Source organism: Podarcis muralis, chromosome 13 (genome assembly GCF_964188315.1).
Source record: "Podarcis muralis chromosome 13, rPodMur119.hap1.1, whole genome shotgun sequence".
In the NCBI taxonomy this organism is placed as follows: Eukaryota; Metazoa; Chordata; class Lepidosauria; order Squamata; family Lacertidae; genus Podarcis; species Podarcis muralis.
The window spans coordinates 6,174,560-6,187,258 of record NC_135667.1 but is presented as its reverse complement, the minus strand read 5'-3'; the positions used below and the strand labels follow the sequence as shown (position 1 = coordinate 6,187,258).

At 49.7% G+C, this 12,699-nt stretch overlaps 1 protein-coding gene across 1 annotated transcript in view; it reads right to left on the bottom strand.

Annotated features, from left to right (window-relative positions):
• Positions 1 to 8,456, bottom strand: part of TM9SF1 (transmembrane 9 superfamily member 1) — a 41,624-nt gene extending 33,168 nt beyond the window's left edge. The window contains exons 1-6 of the mRNA XM_077917813.1: positions 8,327 to 8,456; positions 7,603 to 7,752; positions 6,526 to 6,703; positions 5,338 to 5,452; positions 4,108 to 4,231; positions 2,570 to 2,649 (exon numbers count right to left, since the gene is read on the bottom strand). Coding sequence (XP_077773939.1) covers positions 2,570 to 2,649; positions 4,108 to 4,231; positions 5,338 to 5,452; positions 6,526 to 6,703; positions 7,603 to 7,752; positions 8,327 to 8,357 — 678 coding nt within the window. The 5' untranslated portion in view covers positions 8,358 to 8,456. The remainder of the gene's footprint in view (positions 1 to 2,569; positions 2,650 to 4,107; positions 4,232 to 5,337; positions 5,453 to 6,525; positions 6,704 to 7,602; positions 7,753 to 8,326) is intronic.
• Positions 8,457 to 12,699: the final 4,243 nt, after the last annotated feature.

Sequence of the window (12,699 nt, the reverse complement as noted above, 5' to 3'; positions counted from 1 at the left end):
TAGCTCTGGAAGGGACCCAGAGTGTCATCTAGTCCAACCCCCTGCGACTCAGGAATCTCAACCAGATCCCTCCACAACATGTGGCCACTCAACCACTTGCTTAAAAACCTCCAAGGAAGGAGATCCGCTAGCTTCCGAGGGAGACCGTTTCACTGTCGAACTGCTCTTCCCGTGAGAAAATTCTTCCTGATGTTTAGCTGGAATCAGTGGTGTAGCAGAGTTTGCCAGCCTCCAGGGCATAGAGGGCGAATAGAACCTGCTGTGCTAGCCCAGGCCTTGCCACTGCCGCCCCTGGAGCGCCCCCCCCCCCCTTCTGAGTTATGCTATGCTGCCTGTCAGCCCACATGGGGGGACGACAGCCGGCCGACACAGCCTTTGGTGGTTGGATTCCCCGGACGTCCACTGAGAGGAGTGCCAGGCTGGGCTGGGCCCTTTCCCGGCTCCCTCAGCCTCCGCCCGCTCGCCAAGTGCAGTGCGAATGACCCTCTGTTGTGTTCCTGAGCTCAGCTCCTTCCCCAGCGAGGAAATTGGGAGTTTGCAGAAAAGCCACCTTAGCAATAGCAAATGTGGCAACGTACAGCATGCAGGGTTTCAGCAGGATCTAGGAAGCGGAGGACCAAAACACAAAGTCGTTGGTCCGTGCTATACAGTCCGCAGTGCCTTCCTGTGTTTCAGAAAGCAGACCATTTCAGCCCCACGTGGCTCTTTGAAAAAGGTGCCATTTTAGCGGGTGGCCACTGTCTAGGACTTGCCGATCAGAAGGTTGGCAGTTCGAATCCCCGCGACGGGGTGAGCTCCCGTTCCTCAGTCCCTGCTCCTGCCAACCTACCAGTTCGAAAGCACGTCAAAGTGCAAGTAGATAAATAGGTACTGCTCTGGCGGGAAGGTAAACGGCGTTTCCGTGCGCTGCTCTGGTTCACCAGAAGCGGCTTAGTCATGCTGGCCACATGACCCGGAAGCTGTACGCCGGCTCCCTCGGCCAATAAAGCGAAATGAGTGCCGCAACCCCGGAGTAGTCTGTGACTTGACCTAATGGTCAGGGGCCCCTTTACCTTAAAAATCAGGCAGGGCAGTGTATGTGGGGAAGCTTATAAATGATGCAAAGTGAGTAGCAAACACGCCCAGCAAACACCAATGAAAGTGAAGGCCGGGTTCAGAGTATGAGAAAATCTAAGTGCTATAGTTTAAATTAAGATGTAGCAATGTGTGCTGATAGCTTCCAGTGAGGAATGGGAACAGAGATCTGGCGGTCGCTCTTACCCGCAGTAACTGAGCAGAGCCTCCAAGCTCAAGAGCAGTCTACCTCTAATTGCACGGGAGAGGGCCAAAGAAGGGTGGGCAGTGGCTTCGTTGGGCACATCTGATTGGGCAGCGTGCAGAACAGAGGGACACTCTGTCCAATCCAGGAGGGCGTAGAGAGAGCCAAGAGGGGAGGGGAGGACTCGAAGAGCGCCGCTTCCCTCCCCAGCCCCGTCCTTCGAACAACGAAACAGCAGAAAAATTTCCGGCCACGTTTATTTTCAGAGTTGTCGTCGTAAAGGCCACTGCAGCATGTGCGCGTGAGAGGGGGGGTGCGGGTTGGGGCGGAAATCCCTCCCCTTCCCCCTCCGAATTCTTGGCCACGAGGAGATACAAAAAGAAGAAGAAGAAACTAACGACGGAGACGAAGACGAGAGAGAGAGAAAAGTTTCCGAAAAGTTAGCGGGTTAGCACAGATCCGAGTGCAAATAACATGTAAACGCCACCCCAAGCCACATTTAAACAGACACGCTGTCGATAGGAACAGAGAAAGAGAAAGAGAGAACGTACCTGTTCGCATCAGACCCCCCCACCCTCTTGGCACAGTTCCACCCACCCTGCTGGGTTGGCATCATTCATCATCATCATTTTTTTAAATTCACATGCTGGTGGGGAGAAAATCTGTAGCACTGGTAAAGTTAAGAGGCTGGGGGGGGAGAATGACCAAGGCGTGAGGCATGGAGCCCCCCCCCCCAGCAAACAGGAGGAGCGAAGGAACACTGAACCCCCACAATTTGACACAGGCCCCAATCCCACTCGCAGAGAGTGCAGGGGGAGAACTTAACTCCGTGGAAACCCCTCTGCCTCATTTCTGGGGAGGGGGGACTCGCCCTCCCTGCCCCACCAAAGCCCCCTCACATGTTTACAACTGCGGAGAGGGTCCCGGGTTTGCTTGGGAAGGGCCAAGCACCAAGATACGCTTGCAAAGTTTGGTCCTCGAGTTTTACAGAGGGGTAACGCGGGGGGGTGCGGGGCCGGTCTCCCGTTCCCAAGGCAAGCCCCCTTTCCCCTCCCCACGATACAATCTGTTCATATATATATATATATTTCATATATATAAATCTGTCTATATAAAACTCTTTACATTCGGCACGTAAGGTTATTTCAGGCAGGGGCGGGGCGGAGGGGGTGGGGGCGTCGGTGTTCACCACCCCTCCCCGAATCTGGAACTGAAGGAGGAAGGCAGGGGGGGGGGAAGGTCCTCTCCCGTCTTCCCAGCCCTCCAAGGAAGGGGAGGGAGGGAAGGAAGGGAATTTCCCACAATGCATCACGACACCCAGGCGGCGAGCTGCTTCATTTCTTCGTCGTCGTCGTCGTCCACCGCGGAGGCAGAGGCGGGCACTTTTGAGGCTGGCAAAATAATAATAATAATAATTTATTATTTGTACCCTGCGCATCTGGCTGGGTCTCCTCAGCCACTCTTGGCGGCTTCCATCAAAGATTAAAAAGACCGTATTTTTTGCTCTATAAGACTCACTTTTTCCCTCCTAAAAAGTAAGTGTGCATCTTATGGAGCGAATGCAGGCTGCGCAGCTATCCCAGAAGCCAGAACAGCAAGAGGGATTGCTGCTTTCACTGCGCAGCGATCCCTCTTGCTGTTCTGGCTTCTGAGATTCAGAATATTTCTTTTCTTGTTTTCCTCCTCCAAAAACTAGCTGCGTCTTGTGGTCTGGTGCATCCTATAGAGCGAAAAATACGGTACATTAAAATGTCACACATTGAAAACTTCCCTGAACAGGGCTGCCTGAATGGAGGGAGGGAAAGGATGAAATCAAATCAAAATGTAGCAACGGCGCCCCAAAACTTCAACCCTCTTTCAAACGGTCCTTGGAGCTCCCGCCTTTACTTAACTCCTTGCCTCGGGGTAACTGTTTATTTACTGGATTTATATGGGCTTTGAAGACACTCGAACTCAGGACGCAAGGGAGAAACGTGCTCAGAGGAAGGCACGCTTGGCAAACCCTCACTGTGATCAGCTCCTGCCTGGAGACCTATGTCTCCACTGTGGAAGGATGTGTGGATCCAGAATTGGCCTCACTTACGGCCTCACTGTTAAAGCTGTGGTTTATGGAAGACCATTTTACTTGGCTACGAGTGATCGCCAAAGAAGATACACTGGTACCTTGGCTGTCAAACTTAATCCGTTCCGGGAGTCCGAAAACCCAGGCACAGCTTCCAATTAGCTGCAGGAGCTTCCTGCACTCAATCGGAAGCCATGTCAGATGTTTGGCTTCCAAAGAACGTTCACAAACCGGAACACTTACTTCCAGGTTTGCGGCGTTCAGGAGCCAAAACGTACACATACCAAGGCGTTCGAGAACCAGGGTACGACTGTAGCGCTTTCAGGCAGACGTCACAAAGTGGTTTGTGTAAGGTTACGGCAAGAAGAACACACACACACATACAAAGGGCCTTCTCTTTAAAAAAATATCACAATATCCAGGCTGGATTAAGACCTTTGGAGACCCTAAGCACTTAAAAACTTTTGGAGCCCCCATACCTATCCAATTCAAAATATAAGCCGTAAAATAAAATTTTATTTTTCGAAATGAAGCAGAACCTACATTCAGGTGGAAAATGATGCTTATTTTTGTACGCTTCCACTTTACGTCCACTCACTTTCTCCAGATCCTTTTGGGACTGCCGCCCCACACCAGCCAGAGGCATGATGGGAGTTGTAGTCCAGTCACACTTGGAGTGACCCAGGTTGGCAAAGCCAGGGCTTTGGGGGGAGCTGAAACAGCAGGCGACGCCATCCCAAGACCCAGGGGCTTGTGCCCACCTCGCTGCCTCCCCAGACCCCCTTACCTGGCACGCTGGGCAGGCGAGAGGCAGGCACGCTGGGCAGCTCAGGGGTCGGTTCCCCAACATTCAGCAGCTCCTTGTCCAAGTCTTCCTGCTCCATCTCCTCCAGCTCAGCTAACAGCTCGTCCTGAGGGAAGCAAAGGCAGGGGGATGAGTAGAAACACAAAACAGGTACCCATTGCCACTCCCCCCCTCCCAATGCCCACTGCCCCACTCCTCTGGGGCTCAGCCCCCCACCCCCAAGGCGGATCTGCAGACCCATAACCGAACTCCCTCCTCCACTTTTCATGAGGGAGAGGACCTCCCCTTTTTATTATTATTATTAAATATTTTCTTGATTTACAAAAGTGTGTGCAATGTCTCTCTCTCATATATATATATATTTTTCCATGCAACATTTTTACAAATCAGTTTCATTTGTTGAGACATTGGGAAGACAAGGGGGAAAGAGGCGGGGGGGGGGGGGGAGATGAGTGGGGGTGGGGTCGGGTGGCGAGGCTTCTACAATGGTACCTTGGGTTAAGTATTTAATTTGTTCCGGAGGTCCGTTCTTAACCTGAAACTGTTCTTAACCTGAAGCACCACTTTAGCTATTGGGGCCTCCTGCTGCTGCTGCGCCGCCGGAGCACGATTTCTGTTCTCATCCTGAAGCAAAGTTCTTAACCTGAAGCACTATTTCTGGGTTAGCGGAGTCTGTAACCTGAAGCGTATGTAACCCGAGGTACCACTGTACTTTATGTGGGGTTTTGTGTCAGTGTCGCTTGTGCAGGTTCTTTGCTCTTCACTTGTGTTCCTTTGGTGGTGAGAGAGTTTGGGGATGGCCTAGGGTGTGGTTGTTCATTTGTGATTGGCTGTGTTGAACTTTGTTTTCGTGTGTGAGTGGGGTGGGTGGGTGTGTTTTGGATCAGGTTAGCCATATTGATTTGTATGCCGTTGGTGGATTTTTGTCACTGCCTTGTTGGGCTGTGTAAAGGGGAGCCATACCGGGGTGAAGGTGTCTTCTTCTATTTGTCCCCATGTCAGTTTCAGTTTATTGGTTAATTTTTCTAGCAGGGCTGTTTCCCATACTATTTGGTACCCTTGGTCCATGCTTACTGCCTGACAGGTCTCTCCAGTGTCTGGTTATGGTGTTTCTGGCTGCTGAAAGTAGGTGGGTTATGAGTTCTTTGTGGTGTAAGCGGGCATTATTGTGTTGGAAGATGTTTAGTGAGGGTCCCCCGCTTTTGACGTTACCTCATCTACGTCGTCCCCAAAGCCGACGGGCTTCGAGATGGCGTCGGAGATCTGCTGCGCGATGTCCTGCTGCTCTGTGATCTCGGCCATCAGGTCGTCCACTTTGTCGATGTCCCTGGAGAGACGGGGTGGGGGAAGAGGGTGAGACACAGCGGAAGGGGCAGGTGGGCTGCTTTTGCTGTTGCACCAGGAAAGCTCCACCTCGAGGGAAGCGGGGGAGGCCAAAGGAGCTGGAAGACCGAGCAAATCCGAGATCCAGGTCCGAAAATGCGAGCAGCCGCCACGAGGCAAAATCCACAAGGCAGGACTAAGAAGGATGGAGCCAGCCTTTGAAAGGGGAACCTTTCTTTAGCCAAGGGCCGCAATCCCACCAGGGCACCTTTCTGGGGGCCACAGGTCTGGACGCACACAAGCCTCTCCATCCTGGTTTGACCCCAGTCAAAGACACAGACCAGACAGGTAAGCTTACTGCCAGGTAAGCTTACTGGAGGGGGGCTCAGAGATGGCCCAACAAGGGGCGTGGCCTGGGCAGAGGATTCTGGGAGCTGTAGTTTGGTAAGGGCACTGAGCCTCGCTAGGAGAGCCCTATTCCCTCCTCACAGAGCAGCCATTCCCAGAATCCCCCGGGATGAGAAAGTGGCTGTTAAACCGCCCCGACAACCATAGCTCTTGTGAGGGGAATAATGGGGTCTCTCAGCACCCTTATTGGACTACAGCAGAGGGCCTTCTCGGTAGTGGCGCCCTCCCTGTGGAACGCCCTCCCACCAGATGTCAAAGAGAACAACAACTACCAGACTTTTAGAAGACATCTGAAGGCAGCCCTGTTTAGGGAAGCTTTTAATGTTTGATGTATCACAGTATTTTAATATTCTTTTGGAAGCCGCCCAGAGTGGCTGGGGAAACCCAGCCAGATGGGCGGGGTATAAATAATAAATTATTATTATTATTATTATTATTATTACAGCTCCCAGGATTCTTTGCGGGAAGCCACAACTGCTAGCATTGTGTTTTAAATAGAGAAGATGCACGTGGCCGGAAATGATCTCCTCCTTCGCACTTGGGGCTTGCTGCTCTCTCTGCCTTCTCTTTTGCCCTTTCCAGGCTCCACGCAAGCACCCCATCTCCCTCCCCCCCCCCTCCAGGCAGCACAGGAGCCTGCCCTGAAGGCCCCACAGCCTCGGGACCCACATGTGCTGGTGGGCTTCCTTCATGGCTCGGGCTGCGTCCGACATGGTCTTGAGCACTTCGGTGTTGGTGGTGGCGTTCTCGAGAGCCTCGCGCTGGAACTCGATGGTGGAGAGGGTCCCGTCGATCTGCCCCAGCTGCTGCTCGTAGCGTTTCTTCCGCTTGAGGGCTTGCAGGGCAGCTGGTTCGAGAAGGGAGGGAAAGAGGCAATGCGTTATTCTGTTTTTAATATTCAGTTGACAGCTGCCCAGAGTGGCTGGCATATCATCATCATCATCATCATCATCAGTTCCATTTACTCTCTGACACAGCCCACCACTTAAACTTTACAAACCCTCCATTTCCTCCCCTAAGGCTACAGGGTCCCATTCCTCAGAAATGTAGGATGTGCTGGAAGCAGGCACACAGCTCCCTAAAATCCCCCGGCTTTCATTTTGACACTGCTAAGTTTCTTTTTTTTAGTGTGTGTGTGTGTGTGTATAATTGAATTTAAATATCACATCACAAAAGTAAAAAGAAAATACACCACTTAATTTTATTTATACAGTGGTGCCTCGCAAGACGAAAATAATCCGTTCCGCGAGTCTCTTCGGCTAGCGGTTTTTTCGTCTTGCGAAGCAACCCTATTAGCGGCTTAGCGGTTTAGCGGCTGTTAAAGGCTTAGCGGCTAAAAGGCTATTAGCGGCTTAGCGGCTTAGAAAAAGGGGGGGGGGGAGCGAAAAAAATCGCAAGACGTTTTCGTCTTGCGAAGCAAGCCCATAGGGAAAACCGTCTTGCGAAGCAACTCAAAAACGGAAAACCCTTTCGTCTAGCGGGTTTTTCGTCTTGCGAGGCACCACTGTATATGACATTTACTTTTTGGTAACATTTTACTTTCTATATAACATATTTTTGCTAACCGACAAGCGGTGTATTTTCTTTATTTTTCTTTTAACACTGCTAAGTTTCTAGTCCTTATGAAAGAAAAGCCCTTTCAAAGCTGCTGCTTTAGGGATGAAGGAAATTTCCATTTTTGTTTCCTTAACCGGCCCCCTTCCCGGACCCCACGTTCCCCATATCTCCCTCCACTGCTCCATTCACCTCTTTTGTTTTTCGTCCCATGTTTCTTGGCCGACTGAAGCTCCTGCTGGATCTTTTGCTCCAGGAATTCTTGTTTCTTGACCAGCACCTCCTCCGTCTCCCGCAGCTTCTGGATGGCCTCCTGCGGGGTAGGGGCTTTGGCCTTCTTACCTGGAAAGGGCCCCGGCCAGAGAGGGTGGGGGGGGGGAGGGAGAGAAGGGAGAGAGCCAGAACGCCCATTAATCCTCCAGCATCAATCCAACCTATTTGAGAGCCAACAACAACAGGGACTAGAACCATTGCTTGGAAAGGATGGTGCTAAAGGGAGCCTGGTCAGCCCACCAAGAGACACCCCAGGTGAATTATGGGCTTTTCCCAGCAGCCATCCTTCTCCTCCATGACTCTCTTGCCCTGCTTCAAAATGGTGGGGGGGAAGCTGCCGCCCTACACCCAGAAACTGATCACTGGGGAAGAAGAGAAGTTAACCCCCCAAAACAGAGCTTTTTGGAAATATGGTACAGTCCAGTCCCCCCCCCCCCGAAAAAGCTTGGAATGAACCCTTCCCCTTCCTTCAATACGTTTCCCTCCTTTGTTTTTCTCCCTCCACCAAGCCAGATTCTTTTCCTCTCCTCCCTCCTCCCCCCCCCAGACACAAATGGTTTCTCCCAGCTGTCCGCGATCCCCTATGGCGATTGGGCGATACCACCCTCCTTCAGGGTGGGGGAATGTAAATGTAGGGGCTCACCCTTCCCGAAGAGCTTTCCCAAGCCACTCATCTCGCCTGGTTGGTAATTCACTGGACTTCCTCTTCCGGCTTCATCCACCTCCCAGCCTTACACCGCCTCCATCCCCCCCCCACCTATCACATGACAATAGGGAAGGACCAGGGCAAAGGGGTACCAGTCTTCCTAGTTCTCTATAGAGACATCAGGTTCCCAATTTGAACTGGCTACACTCCTCTTATGTGGAATGGGAGTGGAATTGCATTTTTTTAAAAAATGGGTTCGACCGAGACTCATTTATTAATTGCAGTTCATTCCCAATGAGGCTAATTAATCGTGGCCCAAGTCCTACTGATTTAATTTGGAATCTAGTGCAAATAACTTACTCTAGAAGACTGGGACCAACCCAGTGATTTTTTAAAATTTTTATTAAAAACAAACAAACACTATGGCTGCTTCAAAGAGCAGCAACGAAAGGAGAAGCTCTCGCCTTGTTTGGATTTTGGCAATTGGGACTGGTTTTTAGCCATGGATTCCGTCATCGCTCCACCACGCTTGCCCCGCACATGGGAGGTGGTTTTACAAATGGAAACCGGAAGTTGAGGTTGCGGTGAGCGTCCAATTAATGGTATCTCTTTGCACCAAATCTGGGCACGGGACAAAAACGTGGGCAGGGAATCATATGACGTGATGTCTCTCCCTCTCTTCCCCCTCCCTCTCTTAAAGGAGCCGCGCAGAACCCCTTTCCAATCCTGAAACAGAATTTTGTAGTCTCGAAATTAGATTATGAAGATCCATTTCGTACAGGGGCCATATGATCTGCCTGGTTTTATGGGACTGTGTCCACATTAATCATTTTGCCTGCAGTTTGAAGGTCTCCACCCCAAGCTGCCCCACCCATCCCATAATAGCGCCCCTGATCTTTAAAAAGCTGCGGGAGATTTCACAATCCAACAGGTATAGCCTTCCACTGTGGTGGAAAGAATTAGGGGTGGGGGCTCCCCTCCTTTTCACACTGATTGTCCATGTTTACTATACCAGAGATGGAGATCCATTGACTCTCCTCTGTTTTAAGACTCCTATCTCCCATCATCCCTGTTTTATTGGCTGAGGCTGACAAACCAAAAAAAAAATCTAGAGTCCCCTATGTTAAAAGCACTTCTTTGTAATCTGGCTGACATGTCTCTTCCCACTTGGCTCTGGGCATTCACACCTTTTCCTTAAAGTATTATTGTTGTTTAAATAAAACATGAACTAATTGAAGATGTGATAAGAATTTTAAAGTCTTAGATATATAATCAATGTTCATAAATGTACCAACCAAGCATGTACATAGATCAGCAGAGGAAGACCAACCTAAAACCATTTTTGATTCCCAAGCTGACCAAATGTTTTCTCTGCAAGGTCAAAGGAAAATGGAAAAGCCTCCCCATTGTCTTTTCCTTCACAAATCCTGTCTTAAGGGTATGTCTGTGTTTGAATAGGGTGAGCCTGTGACCTGGCTCAGGAACTAAGTATTTGTCATTACAAAAGACTGGCCAGGCTCCCCAGGGTATCCAATCAAGTTAGCATTAACAGGTAACCTGTCAGACGAGATAAACAACGCACTCAGATTTCTGCTGTAGACCGCCTTTTCTATGATGTATCTGAGGGGTGGTCTTGAGCTCCAGGGCAGGGAATTTAAAATGTCTATATAAGGACAGGCACACCTTTGTTCTGGGTTCCTCCTCCTCTCCTGCGGGTGAGGGGAGCACCCTGTCGCAATAGATCAATAAAGATCAGGCATACTAGCTGCTTTGCTTCTCAATATTCTCTGGTTGGCCTCTGTTATTTTCTCCTACCAATAGGGAACCTACATAAAGACTCTATATGGGTTCTTGGACACCCCATAAGGGAACAAGGGCAAATGTTTGTTTACAACAAAGACAAGCATGTCTCTGGCCATGTGCAAAGTACACCTTCCCCAGTAGTAACTGCAGCTCAGCACTGTGAGCATATTGAGGGTGAAAGACTGTAGGGCCTGGCCATTGCTTTTAATAATAAAAAAGGGGAGGGGAAGCATTGGGCCTAACTGACCTGATCCTGGATATTGCATTTTAAAAAACAAACAAAGCAAATTTTAAAAAAACAAATTTAAGGACTATTTACAAAAACACTGTAAATTGTATGAGTGCTAGGAAGGATGCAAGATTGAAAATAACATGGCACCAGCAAACGAGCTGAAAGGAACATGAGAATAGGTGAGACTAGAGAAGAGGATAAATTTTGGAGTAATGTTACGTCTAAATTAAGTATTTAAGTTTTTGATAAAAGTACTCAAAATTAGAGACAGAATATTGGAAGAATATAAAATAAGAACTGAAACAAGGTGATAATTTGCTGTTTAAAATTTTACAAACTAGGAACGCAGGAACGAGAGATGTGAGGAAGTGCAAAAAGTGAAGAAAATATGGTTATGTTTTTTGTATTATGTGTTAACTTTTTCTTTTTTATGTCTTTCTTTGTTTACTGTATCTTGGTGATGGGTCTATATGTGCTGGGTGATTATAATGTCTAAAATTTTCAATAAATATTTTATAAAAAAAAATAAAAAACAAAGCAAAAACAAACCCACACTACTCATGACTTTTAGGAGGTGCATTGCATTGCCTGCTTGAAAGAGCAGAGTAAAGATATTGCAAGAAGCACAATTGTGCCAACTCTTCTGTGTATTCCTTTGTTCTCTGCGCTTGGTTCTTAACAAACGTTATATCAATTTTACGCGATAAATAAGTGTCTGATCCCACAGTGAGAAAGAGAGAGGAAGTGAGCCTTAACTTGCTCCTGCCTACCTCAGCCAATTAGAAACCAGCAACCCACCAGGCAGTTCTTGGGCTGCGGCTCCCATCAGAGTTCACAGAATGATAGAACTGTCGAGTTGGAAGGGACCCGAGGGCCATCTAGTCCAACCCCCTGCAATGCAGGGATCTCAACTGAAGTATCCATGGCAGATGGTCACCCAACCTCTGCTTAAAAACCTCCAGCGAAGGAGCATTGTATTCCAAAAAACTGGAAGGTGCAAAGTTGGAAAAGGCTGGGAGTCATTTTGGACTCACAGCTGTCCATGGAGGCGCAGGTTAATTCTGCATCCAGGGTGGCTGTCTACTAGCTCCATCTGGTATGCAGGATGAGACCCTCCCTGCCCGCAGACTGTCTCGCCAGAGTGGTGCATGCTCTGGTTATCTCCCGCTTGGACTACTGCAATGCGCTCTATGTGGGGCTACCTTTGAAGGTGACCCGGAAACTACAACTAATCCAGAATGCGGCAGCTAAACTGGTGACTGGGAGTGGCTGCCGGGACCATATAACACCAGTCGTAAAAGACTTGCATTGGCTCCCAGGACGTTTCCGAGCACAATTAAGAGTGTTGGTGCTGACCTTGAAAGCCCTAAAAGGCCTCGGCCCAGTATACCTGAAGGAGCGTCTCCACCCCCATCGTTCAACCCGGACACTGAGGTCCAGCTCTGAGGGCCTTCTGGCAGTTCCCTCCCTGCGAAAAGTGAGGTTACAGGGAACCAGGCAGAGGGCCTTCTCGGTGGTGGCGCCGCCCTGTGGAACGCCCTCCCATCAGATGTCAAGGAAATAAACAGCTACCTGACTTTTAGAAGACATCTGAAGGCAGCTCTGTTTAGGGAAGCTTTTAATGTTTGATGTTTTATCGTGTTTTTAATATTCTATTGGACAAGACCAGTTGCCAGTTGCTTCATCAGGCATCCTGGGTCATAAAGATAGTAGGTAGCTTCTTTGATGTAGTTTGAGTGGCGCTGTGGGTTAAACCACAGAGTCTAGGACTTGCCAATCAGAAGGTCGGTGGTTCGAATCCCTGCGATGGGGTGAGCTCCCGTTGCTCGGTCCCTGCTCCTGCCAACCCAGCAGTTCGAAAGCACATCAAAGTGCAAGTAGATAAATAGGCACCGCTCCGGTGGGAAGGTAAACAGCGTTTCCGTGCGCTGCTCTGGTTCGCCAGAAGCGGCTTAGTCATGCTTGCCACATGGCCCGGAAGCTGTACAGTAAAGCGAGATGAGCGCCGCAACCCCAGAGTCGGTCACGACTGGACCTAGTGGTCAGGGGTCCCTTTACCTTTACCTTTAAAGGCCAGGAAGAGAGTTCACAAGGAGATGGTAAATACTCTTTCCTTGCCATCCTTCCTTCCTTCCCTGCCTGTTTATGACCTCCGGGGTTTTGCTGAATGCATTCCTCTAGTCCTGTTTTATTTACTCTCAGGCTCGCCAGAGCAGCGATGTCACGCTGGCCACGTGACCCGAAGTGTCTCCGGACAGCGCTGGCCCCCGGCCTCTTGAGTGAGATGGGCGCACAACCCTAGAGTCTGTCAAGACTGGCCCGTACGGGCAGGGGT